The 21671-nt window shown below is 45.6% G+C and overlaps 1 protein-coding gene across 1 annotated transcript in view; it reads right to left on the bottom strand.

The window, feature by feature from the left end:
- Positions 1–1544: 1544 nt before the first annotated feature.
- Positions 1545–21671, bottom strand: part of BFSP2 (beaded filament structural protein 2) — a 68191-nt gene continuing 48064 nt past the window's right edge. Inside the window, exons 5-7 of the mRNA XM_042903209.1 lie at positions 11276–11407; positions 4424–4644; positions 1545–1798 (exon numbers count right to left, since the gene is read on the bottom strand). Coding sequence (XP_042759143.1) covers positions 1795–1798; positions 4424–4644; positions 11276–11407 — 357 coding nt within the window. The 3' untranslated portion in view covers positions 1545–1794. The remainder of the gene's footprint in view (positions 1799–4423; positions 4645–11275; positions 11408–21671) is intronic.

Raw genomic sequence — 21671 nt, forward strand, 5'->3', positions numbered from 1 at the left:
TTACGGCAGCTGCTCTTTGAGATTAGGGAGCAGAGGAGATGGAATGTGTGCAGCCCCACACAGCACACTGGTGGAAACTCAGGATGGTGTACAAATCCAACCTCCCCTGCGTCCAATAGCTGAAACTGCTCCTGGGTTCTGGAAAACGCGTGGCCATTCAGACACAGAATTACCTCCTTTTGATGGCTGACCTTTCGGGGCCCTCCAGCTGCGTGTAGGTTAGGGATTTAGGTCTTGGCTGGGGGGCAGAAAATTAATTGTTAACAAGGAAGAAAGAAAAGAAAAGACCTCCGTGTACAGTGCATCCACCATAGCTAGGCCAGGGCACACACTCTGCCTTCTAGGGAGGCCCTTGCTCCCAGTGCTTCAATTGTGGGCACTCCTGGGGTGTGCGACTGTGGCGGGGGTGGGGGGATTGCTGCTTTATTGAAACGTAGCAGTAGGTGGTGCCTTGGCTATTTCCGTGCCTCAGACAACAAACAGAATTATGTAAAGGTGTCGTGCAAACTGTAAACACCTGTCCTGTACACACGAGTTATGAATACAATTCCTTTGATCCTAGAAGCCAAAAAGGGAAACCAGCTGGCGCATTTTCAGCCAGGAGACTCCGCTTCTTGCCTTGCTTTTCTTCTAAGCTTTCTTAAGGGTAAAGAAGGTTTCTTTTGTTTATGTCGGCTTTGGCTATTTGGAATCCCAGGGCTGGGAGGGAGGGTGTCTTTGAATATGCCCATATTGGACACTTCCCCCGCCCCGGCTGGATTAGCCACTTGTGAGAACAGACTCAGCTTGGATATTTTGGTCTGTAATTCTGTGTGGCGAGTCTGTAATTCTGGACAGAAGCTTGGGGGAAGAATTAAGAAATTAAGACTGGGCTTTGTGTGTGTGGTTTTGGAGACACTAAGAGCCCGTGGTAGGACACAGGTGGTGGTTTCAGTTTTAATCAGAAGGCGGGGAGTCTTGCCTAGATAGGGGGCGATTCATGAACCATATTTGGGTGGGCTGGGTCCTGAGAAGGCTGGGGGAAGGATCCTGGAAGAAAATTCCGAGGCTGCAAGTGGGATAGGCAGCCACAACCTAATTAATGCCCTCCCCCACAAGACTTAAACTGAAGTACCCTTTCACTGATTGAGAGATAATCTGCCAATCACAGTGGAATGTGTGTGTCTGCACATGTGTGTCTGCACGTGAGTGCCCACTCAGAGTTCATTCAAGAGATCTGAATGCTCTGTGATGTCTGTGATCATGATATATTCGATAAAGTACCGCACCAATCCTCTCTCTAGCAAGAGTGATATTTTTGCCCCAAATTGGGTCAACCCGGCATGCCATGAGCACAAGCCTTGCCTAAGCAGCGCGTTTATGTCCATAAACCCAAGAGCGCCTGGCCCTTGGATGACGAGGCAGATGGCGTCAAGCTCAAGGACCCTTGCAGAAGCCTTTAAGAATGGCTCCATGAGCAAAAGCCAGCCAGGTAATGTGATATCCATTCCACCTGACAGTGGGCCGAGCAAGGTGGGCAGACTGGAAGCCACACACAAAGCCTTTATTTGGAGAGGCACAAGGGAGGTTGATCAAGCTACAGACTATTTAAATTAAGGCAGAAGGACCGTCTCCACTTCCAGGATGCTTTTCAGATTAAGCCGAATCAACCAGGGAATCCAGCAGGGAATCCAGCTCAGGAGGGTAGGGCGGTGGTGGGAGTCTATGAGGGTGTGGAGGAACTCCTCTAGGAATTTCACTGGTCACTTGGTGAGGGAGGAAGCAATTCCTTTATGAAAAGAGGAAGTTTCTTCATTAGCTGAAACAAAAAATACATACATGTGAAAGAAGTCATAGATGATGAAAATTAGTAAAGATATCATGGGAGGAGTATAGGACAGGAAAAAATTTGGCTTTTGGAGCAAGGCAGTTTGGGTTTCAACCCCCTGTCCCATGGTTATTAGATATGTGACTTTGGGCAAATGACTTAAGCTCTCCGAGGCTTTGTTTCCTGTCTATAAAATGGGGAGAATGATGTCATCCTGGCAGTTTTGGGAAGAAATGAAGATAAAGAGCCTAAGACTATCTTGGCACATAGCAGGCACTCACTAAATGGAGTTCTTATATTCCTGAAGTACATTCAGCCTAACTCATTACTTTCTGTATATGCTTAAAACAATTTTATGTATTTATTCAGATGTTCGTGGGCATTTGAAAAAATTAGCTTTCTTAGGAGCATCTAGCTTTTATAATCAATAGAAACCAATCCAATAAAAAGGCAGTTGGAAAGGAGCTGGGTGACATATTTTCCATTTGAAAGGAGGGAAGATTAGGTTGCTTCTATTCAGATCTCTTGCCTTCAGAAGAAAAATGTGGCACAGCACATTGGAAAAGCCAGGAGACCTGGGCTCTAGTCCCAGCTCTGCCTCCACCTTCCCGTGTGATCAAGGACACATCATGTTCTGCTCTGGGCTTTAGTATTCTCCCTGAAATTGAGGGGTTGGACTGTAGAATCACTAAGTTGTCTCTCAGAGCTGATATTCTATTCATTATTCAATGTATGTCTTGGAAGGGGCGTTGGAGGGAAATACAGAATTATGATAAAATAAAGGCTTGGATTTCCTTAAAGAGCTGGCAAGGAAACTGAGCCTCAAGACTTATGTATATGCTCCTAGAATTCTTATCCGTTAAAAAAATGACTGCAGGGGAGCCTGGGTGGCTCAGTCTGTCAAGCGTCTGACTTTTGATTTCGGCTCAGGTCATGATCTCAAGGTACATGATATTGAGCCCTGCATGGGACTCGGCACTGACAGCGTGGAGCCTGCTTGGGGTTCTCTCTTCCCCTCTCTCCCTCCGCTACTCACTTTCTTTCTCTCGCTTTCTCTCAAAATAAATAAACATTTAAAAAAGACTATATATACACATACATGTGTGAGCATACACATACATACACAGATACATATATGCCATTCCTATCCCTTGTCTCTCTCCAGTATGGAGGCTGGAAAAGCTAAATCATTGCTTTCCCAGCATACCTTGCAGGTAGGAATGGTCACATGAGCAGGTTATGATCAATGTGATATAAGGAAAATCCACTGGAAGGCTTCTCAAAATGCTTTTCTTTCACTGATAAAAGAAAAGAGCCACAAACGGAAAAGATTTTTTTGTTGTTTCCCTCTTCCCTCCCCTTCTTACCATGAATGTCTGGAGCTGTGGCAGGCAACCATGGGTGACAAAATGAAGACCGAAAGCCAATATATCAGGGATGGTATATCAGAAAGATGAAAGAGCTTGGGACCTTAATGAAATCATTGAGTAACCTACACCACCTTATTTCTGGAATTCTTAGATAAATGTGGTTTATGCCCTTGCTGTTCAAACTGTGGTTTTTTGGGCCAGCAGTTATGGGCACCACCTGGGGGTTTTGTTAGACGTGAAGACTCTCCTGCCTTACCCCAGACCTGGTGAAGCAGTGTCTGCATTAAAAAAAAAAAAAAAGTCCCCAGATTGTTCTCTAAGAATCTGTTTTGTTTTTTTTTTCTCTTTTTCTCTTTGTTCATTTGCTTTTGTTCTTAAATTCTACATATGAGTGAAAACACAGACTCTTACATACGGAGAACAGACTGGTGGTTGTCAGAGGGGAGGTGGGTGGGGGATGGATGAAATAGGGGATGGGGATTAAGGAGTGCACTTATCTTGATGAGCACTGAGTGAGGTACAGATTGTTGAATCCTTATATTGTACACCTGAAACTAACATAACACTATGTTAATTATACTTCAATAAAAATAAAAGATGCCCAAGTTTTGGCGTTTTAAGTGCACATTAAAGTTTCAGGAGCATTGATTTGTGGACCCACTAATGAGGGTCTATTACATTCAGCTGAAAGTATTCCTAACAGACATCATGTGTGTACTCAGTATGTATGAACACATAGAGGTATGTCTGTGTACATGTGTGTGTGTCCGTGTGTGCCTGCATAATGTGAATATATGAACAGAAAAAACCCTTCAGGGACCTAGTCTGTGGGAGCGTGTGTGTGTGTGTGTGTGTGTGTGTGTGTGTGTGTGTGTTTGTGTTGGGAGTTTGAGGATGATTTCTTTTTTACTACCTTTTTTAAATGTTTATTTTTGAGAGAGAGACAGAACATGGCGGGGGGGGGGGGGGGGGGGGGGGGGGGGGGGAGGGGGGAAGGGCAGAGAGAGAGGGAGACGCAGAATCCAAGCAGGCCCCAGGCTCTGAGCTGTCAGCACAGAGCCCCACCAGGGGCTCGAACTCTCAGACTGCGAAATCATGACCTGGGCTGAACTTGGACGCTTAACTGACTGCACCACCCAGGCGCCCCTTCCCCTAGTTACTTCTCTAGGGTTCGAAAAACTTTTCATTTCAAACCCATGGGCATGTCTTCTTGTCACTCACGGGAATCGGGAAGACGGGGGCTTACCAGCTCTCCTCCCTGTCCAGCAGGGCGTGGTAGGACGCCACGTCCCTCTGCAGCTGGGCTTTGTGCGCCAGCAGATGCTCTCGAGCCTGCTGCTGCTGCTCCGCCTCTGAGCGCGTCTCCCTGAGCTCCGCCTCCAGCCTGCTCACCACGGCGCCCAGGTTCTGCAGCTCGATGTCGTGCCAGTGCTTGGCGTCGTGCAGGGTGTTCTCCAGGCCTCGTTTCTGCCAAAGAGAGAACGCGGGTCCGAACCCGAGGCCGCAGGCAGGGCCCTTGGAGAGGGAGGTGGGTGGAGCTGTGGGAGGGGCTGGCATGGGCCCGGGCTGTCCATTTCTCCCCAGGACAATGGCTTCGCTGGCTCCCCGGGGGAAATGATGACTCTTCCTGGGGAGGCCAGGCTCTTGTTTGGTCTGATTCACTGAGCCTTCTGATGGGGGGTGGGGGGAGGAAGAAAGAGAAGAGGGGAAGGAGAGGGAGAAAGATGAGGTATAGTGATGAGACAGAATGAGAGAGGAGAATAATGAGGGGAAAAAAAAAAAAAAGGAGAGTGAGAAATTGACACACAGGCACACAAGGGGGAGGCAGTTTGCAGGTGGTTTTCAAAGAAATCTTGCTCTCTGAACTGCCTCTGGGCCTTTCTGCCCCTGATTTCTCACTCCCTGGGGGGCCTTTTCCTCCTCCACTGCTGAAACCCCATCCATTTTTAAGCTAAAAAGCCTTTTCCTCCAGCATTCTTGCCCACATTGTCAGAGTTAGCATGAGCGTCTCTGGCCTTTACACACTCAGCATTTTTTCTTTAGTGTGTTACTATCACACCTTGGCTAAGTTCTCTTCCCCCTTGCTGTCCCCTCTCTGTGGGCACCCCACCACCCTCTCCTGAGTCTGTTTCTCTCTGAGCTGTGCTTCTCCTGTCTGTGTTGGTTGGTCTCTGCCACACTCATGATTTTAGTTGTCTCTCTCCTGATGACTCCTGCATTGATATTTCCAGCACAGACCTCTCCCCCGAGCATAAACCTGCTCCTGAACTTCTTACTGTAAATATATACAATCCATGGGCATCTCAAATCAAGGTGTCCACAATGGAGCCACCGGCTTCCTTCTGAACATGCTTGCCTCTCCTATTCTGTGCTTCAGCTGGTGAAGTCACATGGACTAGAAACCAGGGAAAGAAAGGCATGTCCCTAATCTTCCCTCCCTCCCCAGTTCATCATCAGTGAATTCTACCTCTTGTATATTCTGAAAAATTTTCACATTCGTGCTCATTCCCCACCAGCCACAGGTGCCCAGGATGGATGCTTATCACTGCTCCCCTGGGGTAACCTCAGTAGCCTGCATCTGGTCTCTTGGTCTCTAGCCTCCTGCTTTTGCATTCCCCACAGAGCAGCCATAGTGCTCTGCCTGAAGTCCAAATCTGGGTTTGTATCTCTTCTTCCATCTCATCTGGATCATTCCTACTCATCCCCAAGTCCAAGCTCAGGGGTCACCTCATCCAGGAAGACTTCCTTGATAGTCTCTTACCCCATCCCCTCCCCCCCGCCCCAAGGCTGGGTTAGGGCCACCTCCTCTGGGTTTCCACAGCTGCCCAAGTACATGCATGCCCTTGAACTTGTAATAGTGGGCTGAGCTTCTTAGGGGCATGTCTCCCCTACTGGAGAGTGAGCAGAAATGAAATTTCTGTAACCCCAGTGATAAGACAGAGGCTGGCACAGAGTAGGTGCTCATCTGGGTGTGTTGCCCAGGATGACAGCACTATGGTTATACTTATTGCCCTGTCTCCCATATACCAAGTGTTGCAGACCATAGGGCTGACCAAGAAACACCTTTAAAAAACTGCATGCGTCTGTCTTTAACATTTTTTAATAGTTGTAATTATGGTGTACCTATAACTTAGCATCTGACTTTTCATACAACACATAAGAACAGATAAATATCTTTTCAAATTAGATTGAATAAAATCTCGATGAAGCAACTTTCTGTTGATTCTCTTCCCTAGGAGGAGATTTTTCATACCTTTTTGATGACTGTGGTTGAAATGGAGGATTGTTGGCCGTGATGCCATCTTGAATCATGGCTCCTGTTAAGCAGGGGCCACTATTATCTTATTTAAACTATCTTAATTCCATTGGATATGAGGATATTGAACCAGATTCCCATCCTAGGTACATTTACAGGTGGCAAAAATGTGACTAATAGAAAATAAATCTAGATCAGTATCTGGTCTAGGGTTATTATTTTGGTGAGATCTGAGAACCGCTCCATGGCAATGAGGATGCAGAAATGGCCACCTGCACATTGAGAATCACTTGTTCCACTCTGGGTTTTCTCCCTTTGTTTATCAGGAAATTGCTTGGTTTGTAGTGTTTATTGTTGATGTTGGACCTGTAACACCTGTTATTTGGAAAAACCTTTTATGGAATCACGTTTGGATCATCTGTCTACAGTTTCTGCTCCATGTTCATGGGTGACTTCTCCATGTGGCCTGGGGTTTTCTCTGATGACTTAGGACCCATTGCCCAAGGTGGGTTCATAGGAACCCCTATCAGAGGTCTTCTGTCTCTTCCATCCCACCCTCAGAGTCACAGTCCAGCTTCCCCACCTAAGTCCCTGAAATCCTGGCCTGGTCCTCCCAGAGACACTTGGGCTTGGGTGATGGCAATCAGGCCACTGATGCACATCTCCTAACTCTGGCCCCCTCAGCCACACAACACCAGCAAGCAAAATGAGGTCACAGAAGCACACTTATTCCCCAGTCTCTGGAGATTTGAAGGGACTTCCTTGAACTGCTAAGCCCTCCAGAAAGTAAAATAGTGACCTTATGTGATTTCTGGCCTTGAATCCCATTCCTGGTTTGAGTTGACTGAACACAGAGCTCAGTAGGCTTTAAGCACCATCATTGGTGTCTGCCTGCCAATATAAATAGGGCCTTGTTGGCAAAGGGGACTGAAAGTGTCTCCAGCGTGGCTGTCTGAGACTTATATGAGCCATGGTGGCCTTGTGTGTGCAGGTTGCTCAGACTGAGGATAACGGGGATGGCTGAATGAGCAGAGCTGTATTTGAAAGCTGCAGGAAAGTGTGCTATTTATTCTGGCTTAGTCTGTGCTCCCAACCTTGCCCGCAAGGCCCAGTGACCAGAACTCTGATCTACTCGAGGCAGCAGGGGACAGAGGCAGCCTGTCCTGGGTCCTGAGCACCACCAGCATGTCATTACTCTTAAGACTTCTGGTTGCAGGGATGTGAATTTTCTTCCCATTTGTCCCAATAGTTAGGACCATGGGATTTAAGTGAGGTGATCGGATGATGCCAACTTGGGATTACTTTGCCAGTGGTTATAATAATTTTACAATGATGATCAATAATAGATACATATATCGACTGCTCACTCTGTGTCAGGCACTGCGCTAAGGGCTTGACCTGCATTGTTTAATTAATCATCCCAATGACTTTATAAAGTAAATTCTGTTAGGTCCAGTGGTAGATCACATTTCCAAAGGCAGTTATAATCATTATCTCCATCCCACATGTCCTTTCTCTATGTGACCTTGCCACTGCCTCATCAAGAGGTGGTTTATTTCTCTTCTTGTGGGATCTGGGATGGTCTGTGTCTGCTTAGACCAACAGGATTCCATTTAAGTGATATTTAGGGACTTTCAAGTCCAGGTGTTAAGAGGCCTGGGAGCTTCTGTGTTCACGCTCTGAGGGAAGCCGCTTCCATGTCAGATGTCCAACTATACGACTGCTATGATTTGAGGAAGTCAAAGCCAGCCACATGGAGAGGTCACATGGAGGGAGAAAAAGAGGCACATCTGGGGCACCAGACATGTGATTTGAAGCCATTCCTGGATGGGCCAGCCCCAGCAGATGCCACATGGAACGGAGAAGAGCTGTCTCTGCTGGACTCCACCTAAATTGCAGAGTGAATGAACAAATGATTTACTGTTGTCTTCGGCCACTAACACGGAAGGGAGCTATGATAACCCAAATAGATCCTCACTCTGCAAGTGAGAAAACAGAACCTTAGAGAGATCATGCAGCTAGTGAATAGAGTCAGGATTCCAGATTCCAGAGTCTGGTACCAACCCCCAATCCCATAGGCCTACCGTGGTCTAGTAGAGAAACAGAGCCAGAAGGGCTTGGGTCCTCCACTTGTTGCTCATGTTAATGGGCCAACCCCTGAACCACAGTTTGCTCTTCTGCAAAATGGGATGTCAGTCATAGCCCACCACACTTCTCAGTGTTTCTATGAGGGTCTAAGGGCAGAATGCTTGTGAGTATGCTCTCATTGCTATTGGTATCACTTTGAACACTCACCAAGTGCTTTGGGGACATAAAGCTAACTAGACATGGTCTCTGCCCTGAAGAAGTTAATGTGGCATCAGAGGATCAGCTGATATACCACACGAACCACAGGGCTCTGAATGTGAGTGGGTGGCAGGTGGAGAGATCACCCCAGCTGTGGGAGTCAGGATCTAGGCTCTTCACTGGGAAGCACTGGTAGGTCTTCCACTTCCCCTGTGCCAAGGGTGCGTGAGGACAGGTAGAGTGGGCAAGGCTGGGAAGGGGTCTCCTTCCAGTCATGGGAAGAACATGTCCAAGGGCTCAAGGGTAGGAAAGCAAAGGGTGAGTCCTGGGTATCTCCCTTCCTATGGAATCTGGGCTGGTCTCTGAATGAAACCCAACCTGGGTGGTGCTGGAAGGTCTGGCAAAGGAAGCCTTTCTGCTTTACCCCCAGGCAATTCCACCGAACATGCAGAAGAGAGGGGACAGTAGATAGAGGAATGTCCCAGATGGGGCAACAGTGGACAGGTGAAGTTTACTGAAGGGAGGAGAGGATGGATAAAGCTTTAGAGGTATTTCGAGTTTGGAAAAGGAAGACAGAGCCCTCGTGTTGGGGGACCTGAATCTTACCTGCAGCATGGTGGTGACAGCATCTGCTGAGGGACATTGTTGAGGGCAGGCTGGGACTTGCTGAGAATGGAGGCTGCTGGGAGGACCTGTTCTGGGGAACCAGTACCCTCTGCTGTGTTCAGTCATTTGCGCACAGGTTTTCTCTTACCCGTCTGAGTTTTTAGACAACGGGAACCATCCACTTCCTGTTTGCATCCCTGGGACCTGCCTCAGGGAGGGCTTAGCACACACGAGGCAGCCAATACACGTTTGGAATGTGTGCTGAGTGATGAGCCACCTCTACACAGGTGCGATTCATCCAGGATTTTTTGGTGATGTGGGGTTGAGTGTACGTCCCCCACATTTTGCCTGGCACTTTCTATGACTGGAAGAGTGGCAATTTTGACAGCCACAAGAACACCTGGGGAACAAGGTGTTCTTAACCTTAACTGTGCTTAAAGCAAGTTGGGCAAAGTGCAGCACCCCTAATATTAGCATCAAGGGTCATGGCAGGTGAGTAAAACTGATTACAATAGAATTCACATAGCTCTGAGTAAATAATGCAATGTCTTCCAATTTTTTGGCTAAAGTCACATTGCTCTAGGCTGTAGTTTCCTGATTTTTCTCACCTCAAATCCTTTTCTCACATCCTCTTGCACTGACCCAGATCCCATCACAGGATGTGTGGGAGAGCAGAGGAGCAGTGAGATGTGTGTTGTGTCGTGCCGTGGCATGACAAGACTGAACATCTTCCTGAGCTGACTGGGCACCATGTGACCTTGTTGGCCAGAGGACATGGACCCAAGTGAACTGAAGACGTAAAGGAGGGGAGCTGGGGGTGATGGGATCAGCTTGGCCACAGGCAGTGAAAAAGTTGTTTCTGAGGGAATCAACTAGAATAAATCCTTGTGCTAACTTCTTGGGAGGTGGGGCTGCTGGTTTGGTGTCGGAACTGATTTGGGTGGCAAGACTGAGATGGGGGTGTATGGGGAATGGTAGAAGAGAGGGGCACTAACAATAATATTGGAACTTCCACAAGGCTTGAAACTGATGGGAGAGATGGGCTCCTTGGGCCTCAGTGGAGTCCAGACTACCACAGCTGCACAAGGATTGCATGCCTTTCATGCACTCCAGTGTGGACAACAGGCTTGTGGTTCAAATCAGCACACACGGCCCCTAGAGGGGGTATCGAGGAGGAGCTGTGTGCTTGGCATCCTAATAGAACTTTAGTTAACCCCAGAGATCAGAGGGTGGATTGCTGTATTATTAATAATTATTTCAATTAATAAATAATAATAATAATAATAATAATAATAAATAAGGCAAGAGATCTTTCCACAAACCCCAGTGAGTCTGAGGAGCTTACTAGGTGTCTTAGGTTTGGTTCCCCAGAAGCAAAGCCTGAGGTAGGGATCCTGGTACCTGTAAATAATTAAGGGGTTGTTCTCAAGAAAAGCGGGGGCAAGGAAAGCAGTATAGAGCGGAGGAAGGTGCTAAACCAGGAGGTAGTCTCAGCAGGAGACTGGGACAGCCTGATCCCACAGAGAGCTTGGAGTATGAATTACACTGTAAAACCTACTCGCTTGGAAGCAAGTGGGCTGGACTTTTAAACCCCATGTCAGCCGTCATTGGCTGAGTGGGAGTGGGGGTGGCGGGCCTAACCTTCTCGGCCAGGTGTCTACTGTTTGAGGACAATTCCCTGGAGAAGTGGGGCCCCTGAAGAGGGACGTCTGGGGGTATCAGCAGCCATCACTCACAGCAGCGGCCTTGTGTAGGGTATTTCGGTGGGGCACTAACAGCGTCTACTATTCTTGTTGTGATTCTGTATCAGACGACCCTTTCAGGACTCAAAACTCATGCTGTGAAATGGGAATTTCTTGCAAACTCTGACCCACACGACTATGACTAGGGTTCAACAGTTGAGAGTTTAAACTGACATAAGAAACGCCAGGCTCCTCCCGGCCCACTCACCAGGGCCCGCAAGGATTCCGTTTCAGCCTGGAGGCTCTGGACCTGGCACGAAGTGTTGTGCAGCTCCAGTCTGAGGGCGGCGGCCAGCTTCTCTTCCTGGGTCTGCGCCATGCGGGCCATTTCCGCCTGTTGCTGTGGAGGGTCAGGTGTCCGCGTGAGCAGGGGTGCGTGGAGAGCCCGAACCTCGCTTTCCCTTTCGCCCTTCCCAGTGACCACTCCGCTGCATGTCACTTAGGGCAAACAGCTGGCAGACTGAAATATCCCCCTTTTTCTACAGATGCCCCCACCGATTCGTATCCAAGCATTTACTTAGTTTGAACATATAGTGCATGCAAATAGAATAAAATTCAAAAGATTTTTCTGAAGGATTTATAGGAGAAAGTCTCCTTTTGTCCCTATGCCCTAATTATCTAGTTCTCTTGTTTCCAGTTTCCTATACCTCTTTCCAGAAATATTCCATATATTTATAAGTAAATAGGTATGGTCATCCCCCATCCTCTTGCTTTGGTACTTAATATATCTTAGAAAATATTTTCTACCAGTATATATAGATCAATTACATTCTTTTATTAAAAAAATTTTTTTGGGGGGGTGTTTATTTTTGAGAGAGAGGGAGAGAGTGTGAGTGGGGAAGGGGCAGAGAGAGACGGAGGCACAGAATCTGAAGCAGGCTTCAGGCTCCGAGCTGTCAGCAGGGGCTGTCACGCAGGGCTGGAACTCATGAACCTTGAGATCTCGACCTAGGCAGAGGTCAGATGCTTAACGGTCTGAGCCACCAGGCACCCCTCAATTACATTCTTTTAAACGGCTCCATAGTATTGCCTCGTTTGGAAGCCCTTGCACCGATGAGCACTTTGTTGCCGGTCTTTGCCTGTTATAAACAATGGTGTGAAGAATGGCTTTATAACCCTCCTTTTCCACATGGGCGTATCTCTGAGGGGGTAAATCCTTGCAGTGGAACTGCTGAGTCAAAGGGCATGCATTTATCATTTTGACTAACGTTGCCAAATTGCCCTTCAGAGAACTTCTAACTCTGTCCAGTACTGTAAGGCAGTGCCAACTATCCCCACATCTGCTTTAGACGAGGAGCACTCAACTTCTCTGACATCCCCTGTTTCCTCATAAAAACCAGTCTGGCCACAATTGTGAACACAGGGGGTCTGTGTTTTGAAATTTCTCCCTGAGCGAGATGGACATAGTCTGGTTCTTCCCCATACTTTCAGTGGAGTAGGTCATCCCCTTTTCTTTGTGCTGGAGAACAGGGAAAACTAGAGGTCACCTTCATTCATCTGAGAGTAGTCGAAGGGTTATCTCTGAGCCAGTGATATGGGAGAAAACACCTGTTTTCTCTCCTAGGTTACTGGCTGGCTGGGTTGGCCATTTTTACTACATCTGAATACTTATTTATAGGGTTATGCAAAAATAGCCCAATCTAACTGACTAACTAAGAACACCCAGGTCAGAGAGCTCATATCTCAGGAGTAGTTCTTTCTGTGTGAGGGCTATAAAGACCTCAACAAAAACACCCATTAAAGAAAGGTCTGGGAGGGGCGCCTGGGTGGCTCAGTCGGTTAAGCGTCTGACTTCACCTCAGGTCGTGATCTCGCGGTCTGTGGGTTCAAGCCCCGTGTCAGGCTCTGTGCAGACAGCTCAGAGCCTGGAGCCTGCTTCAGATTCTGTCTCCCTCTCTCTGACCCTCCCCCGTTCATGCTCTGTCTCTCTCTGTCTCAAAAATAAATAAAGGTTAAAAAAAAAAATTAAAAAAAAAAAAGAAAGTTCTGGGATTGGGAGCCTGAGTGGCTCTGTTGGTTAAGCATCTGCCTCCAGATTTCAGCACAGGTCATGATCTCACGGATTGTGGGTTTGAGCCCTGCGTTTGGCTCTGTGCTGATGGCATGGAGCTTGCTTGGAATTCTCTCTCTCCCTCTCTCTCGCTGCCCTTCCCCTGCTCATGTTCTCTCTCTCAAAATAAATAAATAAACATTAAAAAAAAAAGTCTGGGATAGGCTGAAGGAGAATGGAAGCTGTGGGCCCAGCTCTGACTGGTCAGTGCATGGCTGTGTGTCCCTGGACTGTCATTCAGCCTCTCTGAGCCCCGTCCCTGCCCACAGAATGCAGATGACAGTGAGTGGAGAATGATAATCATATGACTATCTCTAGGGGTCACTCTGAGGCTTCCATCAGGTTATGCATGTGGACACTTTTAGAACCTTAAAAGCATGCAAATAGTGACAGCGTATATTCTCTATATATGTAAAAAGTACTATTAGCCAATAAATGAGTTTGTAAAAGATATTGTGGGTTGGATACTACTAATGATAACTCATAGGCGTTAAGCACTTAATGGTGCCGAGCGCTTCATTAACAGGGTTAAGTCCATTATTTCACTTAATCTTCACGACCCTATGAAACAAGTGTCATTGGTATTCCTATTTTACATGAGGAACTGAGGCACAGAGAGACTGGGCTATTTACTCAAAATCGTATGTCCTAGGAGGGCAGAGCTGGGCTCCAGTGTAGAGACAGATGCCAGACCTGTACTCTTAACCAGTACTGAGTGCTGCCGTTTCCACCAACCCATCAAGACTCCTGAAAGCAGAGTTGCCTTCCCCAAAGTGAAGGTGGACCACTCTAAAACATCTTTGTGGTCTGCCAAGCCCTCCTGCGATGGGTTGCCCTATTTTTCTCTGTCTCTTTCCGGTTGGGACTTGACCATGTAGGCCGTGTGGCTGGGTGGGCAGTGGGAGGGTGGTGCTCTGGCAGACAAATGGAGTCTGGCGGTGCAGGGGCACAGAGCGTCCAGGGGCAGCCGTGAGCTGGAGTCGGCCCCTGACCCCTCACAGGAGCTGAGTGTTAAATTCTCAGGATGTTTGTAAGCTGGTTGGTAGACACTGCCATCATTAAAAATTAAATTGCATCAACTTACACTTAAGTTTTATTAAAATGGTAACAAATTCTCCAAACACATCACTTGCTAATTTATTTACATTTTATCATTATCTGTGCCATCCATGGTCTTTATATTGATGGTACCTGTGTGGTGGGAATAACATTTAATGGACTCCTGAGCATGTCTGTCAAACTCTGTGCTCATTTACATCAAGTTAGGAGTTTGAAATCAGCCATGAGAGTATTTACCTCATGGAAATTGGTAAACACCACAAATCAGGGATTGAATTATTGTTTTGGTGACTATCTAGACTTAAGGAAATGTTAATAATGCAGATTAAACTTTAAGTTGGGTCATGTCTGTAGCCGTTGCATTAAAAATAGCAAAAACAGGGGTGCCTGGGTGGCTCAGTCGGTTAAGCGTCTGACTTCAGCTCAGGTCATGATCTCACATTCGGGGGTTGGAGCCCCTCATCGGGTTCTGTGCTAACAGCTCAGAGCCTGGAGCCTGCTTCCGATTCTGTGTCTCCCTCTCTCTATGCCCCTCCCCCACTCACACTCTGTCTTTGTCTCTCTCAAAAATACATAAACATTAAAAAAAAAGGAATAGCAAAAACATTAGAGGGAGTATTTTCCCAATATTTACAAACTGTTATCTGATTTGCGAAGAAGTTACTCATATCATTGATGAAAGGACTCATTAAGGTCAATGGAAATATCAACCGAAAATTCATATGAGAGCTATCCTCATTTATCTTTGACATGAGTGACTTTTTTGCTTAATCGGATATTAATAATCAAGCATATTTTGTAATCTGATTTTGTGACATTGTTGATGACAGAATTGTAAAAACAATTGGCAGATTTTGCAAGATTTCAGCAAGTCACACTGAAGGTATAGGTGCAAATGTAAAAGCAAAGTGAGTATTTTATCTTAAAATTTATGTTATCTCTTACCACCTCACATCTGTCAGAACGGCTAAAATTAACAACTCAGGCAACAACAGATGTTGGCGAGGATGTGGAGAAAGAGGAACCCTTTTACACTGCTGCTGGGAATGCAAAGTGGTGCAGCCACTCTGGAAAACAGTATGGAGCTTCCTCAAAAAGTTTAAAATAGAACTACTCTACGATCCAACAATTGCACTACTAGGTATTTATCCAAAGGATACAAAAATGCTGATTCTAAGGGGCACACGTACCCCAATGTTTATGGCAGCATTATTGATAATAGCCAAAGTATGGAAAGAGCCCAAATGTCCATCGACTGATGAATGATAAAGATGTGGGGTGTGTGTGTGTGGGTGTGTTTGTGTGTGTGTGTGTGTGTGTGTGTGTGTATATTTACATATATATTTACATATATATATACACAAAATATAATATTACTCAGTGATCAAAAAGAATGAAATCCTGCCATTTGCAACAATGTGGATGGAACTAGAGTGCATTATGCTAAGGGAAATAAGTCAGTCAGAGAAAGATAAATATGATTTCACTCATATATGAGATTTAAGAAACAAAACAAGTGAACATAGGGGAAGAGAAGGAAAAATAAGATAAAAACAGAGAGGGAGGCAAACTTTAAGAGACTCTTGAATACAGAGAACAAACTGAGGGTTGTTGGCAGGGTGTTGGGTGGGGGAGATGGGCTAAATGGGTGATGGGCATTAAGGAGGGCAATTGCTGGGATGAGCACTGGGGGTTATATGTAGGTGATGAATCACTAAATCCTATTCCTGAAATCATTATTACACTATATGTTAACTAAGTTGGATTTAAATTAAAAAAAAATTATGTTATCTCTAAAATTATATAAAGAAAACATCAACAGAAATTTCTCTGTTACCTTTTAATGGTACTGTGAAATCTGACTAGCACATAAATACACATGCTTATGTCTACCCCCTCCAGAGAGCAGGTGTGAAACATGACCAGCACATCCTGGGTAAGAAATGGAGATGGGTGGAAATCAGGTCCTTTGGAGGGTAAGTTTCAAAGCCTAGGTGGGTGGGTCTGGGGTGAATCTGCTGGCCCAGGCTCTCATAGTCCCCCATATGATCTGCCCTCCTCTCAACCCAGGCAGTAGGTGGTTTGTATTCAGAGTTTCACACTGGTCTTCGAGGGGATGAACACTTTATCCAAGTGTTTCCACAAGCAGCATGGTTTTGCACATATCTGAATACTGATTTAAGCAATTTTTATTTAAATCAATTCATTTTTTCTTTATAAAGAAATGTGTTCAAAATGGAAACTGTAGATAAGTTCTCAAATTTTGTGCACATCAGAATCATCTAGGGGGGCTTGTGAAAACGTAGATTCTGATTCAGGAGAGCTGAGCGGGCCTGGGAATCTGCATTTAAAAGTCCCATGTGATTTTTGGCTCAGGTCACGATTTCACAGTTCGTGGGATCCCTGATTGCCCCTCTCCTTCTCAAAATAAATAAAGTTAAAATAAAAAAACTGCCATGTGATGCCTGGTTCATGGAAGCAAAGTTCTAGATTGCTACAGAAACTGATAAAGCTGTGTCACTTGTCACAGACAAAAGATAGTTGAAAAATTAATCACATTAAAAAATTTTTGAAATGGAGCGAATTTTGGTTGTCAGGTTGCTAAGTGCCAAACCCTGCTTTCTCTTCATTGGAAGTTGAAATTAATAATATAAGAGAAGTGTCGGGGTACCTGGGTGGCTCATTAAGTGTTCAACTCTTGATTTTGGTTCAGGTCATGATCTCACAGTTCACGGGGTCAAGCCCTGAGTTGGGCTTTGCACTCACAGGGCACAGCCTGCTTGGGATTCTCTCTCCTTCTCTCTGCCCCTCCCCTACTTGAGTGCTCTCTCTCTCTCTCTCTGTCTCAAAAAAAATAAATAAGCTTAAAAAAATAAGTACGGGGAAGTGTTAATGACCTACCAGCAGCAAATGGAAACTTTCTTATACAGTTTAATTAATATGGAAAGAGAAAAATAAATTAACTTGCTTACTATGGGTTTCAGTGTCATTTTATATCATGCCCAATACCTTCTCAAAACAGCTTACCACACGTAATACTTACCCTTCATTTGGGGACAGTTAACTGCTTTAACTCACCTAAAAGTATTACCTGTTCTCTCCAATTGCTTTTTGGAGTTACGCTTTCTGATTAATAATTACTTTACTTCTATTTCCATTTCAATCCAATGCTTCCAGATTTCTCCTCACAGACCAAACAGTAGGTGTGTCAGTCTAGACCCTGAGGATAGGAACATAGGGCTCTGTTTTGTTGCTCAGTGCAGTTGCTAGGATGTGTAATGAGATTCAAATATGTTGGTCCCCAGGCTTTCAAACCAGCTTGAAATCTTGGCTCTGCTGTGCAGGAGAAGGCTCCCATGTTTGCACTCCATCTATATTTCTGGGACAGGAGAGTATATTGACATTTTGAAATCTGGCAAAAGATTTCTTAAAAAATTTTTTAGCGTTTATTTATTTTTGAGAGAGAGAGAGAGAGAGAGAGAGACAGAGAGAGAGAGAGAGAGAGAGAGAATGAGCAAGTGTGAGGGGGGGAGGGTCAGAGAAGGGGACAGAGGATCCAAAGTGGGCCCTGTGCTGACAGCAGAGAGCCTGATGTGGAGCTCAAACTCACAAACCGTGAGATCATGACCTGAGCTGAAGTTAGACATTTAACCAACTGAGCCACCCAGGTGCCCTGGCAAAAAAAAAAAATTTTAATTTAAATTAAGGGGGCACCTGGGTGGCTCAGTCGGTTAAGTGGCTCAGGTCATGATCTCGCAGCTCGTTAGTTCGAGCTCCACGTCAGATTCTGTGCTGACAGCTCAGGGCCTGAAGCCTGCTTCGGATTCTGTGACTCCCTCTCTCTCTGCCCCAAACCCTCTCATGCTCTGTCTCTGTCTCTTTCAAAAATAAATAAACATTAAAAAAATCGTTTTAAATTTTAAATTTTGCATGTTATTGCACATGTAAGATGGGTGTGAGAAAGAACAGCAAGCATGCTTTGGAGTGAGTCAGAATGAAGTCTCTGAGAGTCTCCAAATGGAAGGGGAAAAGGGCCATCTCCTAACCCAGCCCTCTGCTATGCAGGCGTGTTCTTAGCAGAACATGTATCCAAGATGAGCGCTCAGACGTGGAAATGTGCAATCTGCCTTTTCCCAGCAGGTGCTGTGTGGATTTCAGCAAATCACTGGAGCTCTCTCTTTTTGCAGCTGGTGAAAAACAGCTTTACAAACGTGTTGCTCAGCTTCAGAGTACAGCTAACCGCTTTGCTCTCAAGCCTCTTGGATCTCACGGGGTCACACTAACCTCATTATGTTCACTATCGAGGAGAAAGGGAAAGCAATGGAGTCCTTGAAGATACCGGGGTTCCCGATCTTCTATCACAGAGGAATCTTATCCCACGTGGGGGCAGGACACAGAAACATGATTTGGAAAGATCATGACAAGAGTCTGGCATACCCTTTTGGACCCTCAAGACAAAGGCTTCTCAACCTCACATTCCACAAGATGTCACTTGCTCATCTAAGTAAAGAAAATGAATCAAGACACCCCCACTCCCACCCCATGTGATCTGTCCAGGTCAACCTAGCTGTTAAGAATGTTGATACTGGAGTCAGAACGTGTGGTTTGAATCTCAGTTCTGCCTCTTTGTAACTGTGTATTCTTGGGTAAGTTACTAACCTCTCTGGGCCTTCCTTAGTTCCCTCCTCTGTAAAATGGATAATATTTCAATACTTATCTCATCATGGGAACACGAAATAAGAACAAGCCTGTGAGGTGCTCAGAACACCGCTGATACTTGGTAAATGCTCTGTTGGCAATGCCTTCATGACACATTGCATTCTGCCTTGCGGAAGTCTTTTTCTTCGTTTTAAAAATGTTTTATTTACTTTTGAGAGAGACAGACAGAGACAGAGTACGAGCGGGAGAGGAGCAGAGAGAAAGGGAAACACACAACCTGAAGCAGGCTCCAGGCTCTAAGCTATCAGCACAGAGCCTGATGTGGGGCTCGAACTCATGAACTGAGAGATCATGACCTGAGCCACCCAGGTGCCTCTAGAAGAATGGTCTTTCTCTCTATTGCCTCCCACATGCACTCAGCCAACCTCACACTAGATTGTAGGTACCTTTCGTGAGTGGACAACTTCTCACTGACTCCTCCGTCTGCCCTGGTGACCTAACATGGTTTTTTACACCTAGGACATGCTCAGCAACATTTACTAAAGGTCTACAATGTGTCCTAGGCACATTCTAGGGACTACAGAAGAGGAGGGTCTACCAGCAGTGGAATTAAATCACATCTCCTTTTCATTAGGAGGATTAGCTATCATTATTATAATGACTATAAGTCACTTTATAGTCCTGCGGTGTCATATAAATGGTATTTAGCTAAGGATAGCTTTTGATAAGCAGCACACACACCCCTGACCTATCCAGCCAGATGTAGGATTTATTTGGGAGAAGGCTGGATGCTATCCAGTCTTTACCTGAGACATGAGTTCTCCTGTGTGGGAACTAAAAAGAAATACGTGTCTCGCTCGGTGAAACTTCAGTGTTGGCAGGAGAGCTGGCCTGGCGAGGCTAAGCCAGGTTTCTCCTTGAATTTACACAAGAGCCACCTGGCTGTTGAAGCTGCTCACTTAAGGCTATAGGACCAATTCCCAGTCTCAGTGGAAACTGGCAAAGGGCACAGCGAGGAGCACATGGCTTTGTGGTCTTGCGGCCCCTTGGCCATCAGTAAAGCACGTCCCGCTGAGGAAAGTGGCAGAAGAGGCTCGGCAGTGAGTGTAAAAGTATGAAAAGTATGTTTTCCTTCTTAAAGCAATTGTTGGAGAAGTCTAAATGATAGTATTTTTCTTCTGGTTCACGGAGACCATCCCATTCCTAAGAAGGAACTCCTCTGCTCTGTCTCTTCTTGGAGATTAACACGTGTTGAATGAAAACCCTACTACTTTAATTTCTCAGGGATTGGAGCTGTTTCATCTTTGCAAGTCTCTTATTTTAGAAACAAGGTCCCTATACTTTTCATGGGGAAGAGCTACCACTGAGAAATATCTAAGATATTTTGAGACCACAGAATCAGGTGGCCAGGGATGGGCCAGGGACTTTGTGCCCACAGCACCAAGCACCTGGTCTGTGTTTAACAAATGGAGTCCGAGTGAGTGAGCGAGTGAAGATTTCTTGGTAGAATGTATGAGGAGGAGCTTACAATGTTGGGTGATCCTCTATATAGATAGTCACTCAAATATTGGTCGTCAACCAGTTATGAGGTTGGAAACACAGTGTGGATGGTGAGGGTCTAGGAGTGCCCTTTACAGTATACACGCTGTACTTGGTAGGGTAAAGAACAGGTGAAAGTGGCCAGTGCCTACCTCAATGAGACGGTCTCTTTATTTTCCCTTCTAACAACTACTCTGACTCCCCCGCCCTGTCCCCCGGCCAGACCAGCCGGGCTACACTACTGTAACACACAGTGACAGGAACCAAACCCTGGTCTCCTGACTCCTCTAGTAACCCTGCCTTACTGGCTAACAATACCTTTTGAAAGCTAGCTAGAACTACCATAAATTAAGTAAAAAGACAATTGACAAGCTGAGAACACATTTACAACTTATTGCAGGGAGAGGACGAACTTTTCTAACGTACAAAGAGTCACTACAAACCAGTAATAAAAAGTCCAAGACTGGGATGCCCGGGTGGCTCAGTCGGTTAAGTATCCAACTTTGGCTCAGGTCATGATCTCCTGGTTCATGGGTTCGAGCCCTGTGTTGGGCTCTGTACTGACAACTCAGAGCCTGGAGCCTGCTCCCTCTCTCTCTGCCCCACCCTCACTCATGCTCTGTCTGTCTCTCTCTCTCAAAAATAAACGTTAAAAAAAAAAAAGTCCAAGACCTAACAAAAATGGGTAAAAGGTATGATCTGATAGTATACATGAGAGCAAATATGGCTGAAATTCAGCATGTAAAGAGATGTTCCACCTACCTTATAATATGAGAAATGCAAAATAAAACTGCACCTAGAAACCATGTTTTACCTATAATATTGACAAAGATCACAAGGTATAAGAACTCACAGTATTGGCGAGGATGTGGGGAAATGGTCACTCTCAAACATTTCTGATGAGAACGTAAAGTGTTACAACCTTTACCTAGGGTAATTCGACAACATTTATCAAAATTACCAATGTACATAATTTTTGACCCAGCCATTCCACATCTAGGAATTTATTCAGTAGATGTATTTCCATCTTGGGAAGTGAGGGACATACGTAGTTAGTGACTCATCTCATTTATAAAAGCAAAAGATTTTATAAAAGCCACCTTAATATTCATCAGCAAGGCATTAAATAAATCCTGGGATATCCATTAGCTAGAACAGTGGTTGGGAATTTTTTTCTATAGAAGGCCAGATAGTAAATATTTTAGGCTTAACAGACCATATGGCCTCCATTGCAATTTTTCCGCTTCTGCTAGCGTATGCAAATGCAGCCATAGACAATATGTAAATGAAGGAGCAT

The sequence above is a fragment of the Panthera leo genome, chromosome C2, assembly GCF_018350215.1.
Source record: "Panthera leo isolate Ple1 chromosome C2, P.leo_Ple1_pat1.1, whole genome shotgun sequence".
NCBI lineage: Eukaryota > Metazoa > Chordata > Mammalia > Carnivora > Felidae > Panthera > Panthera leo.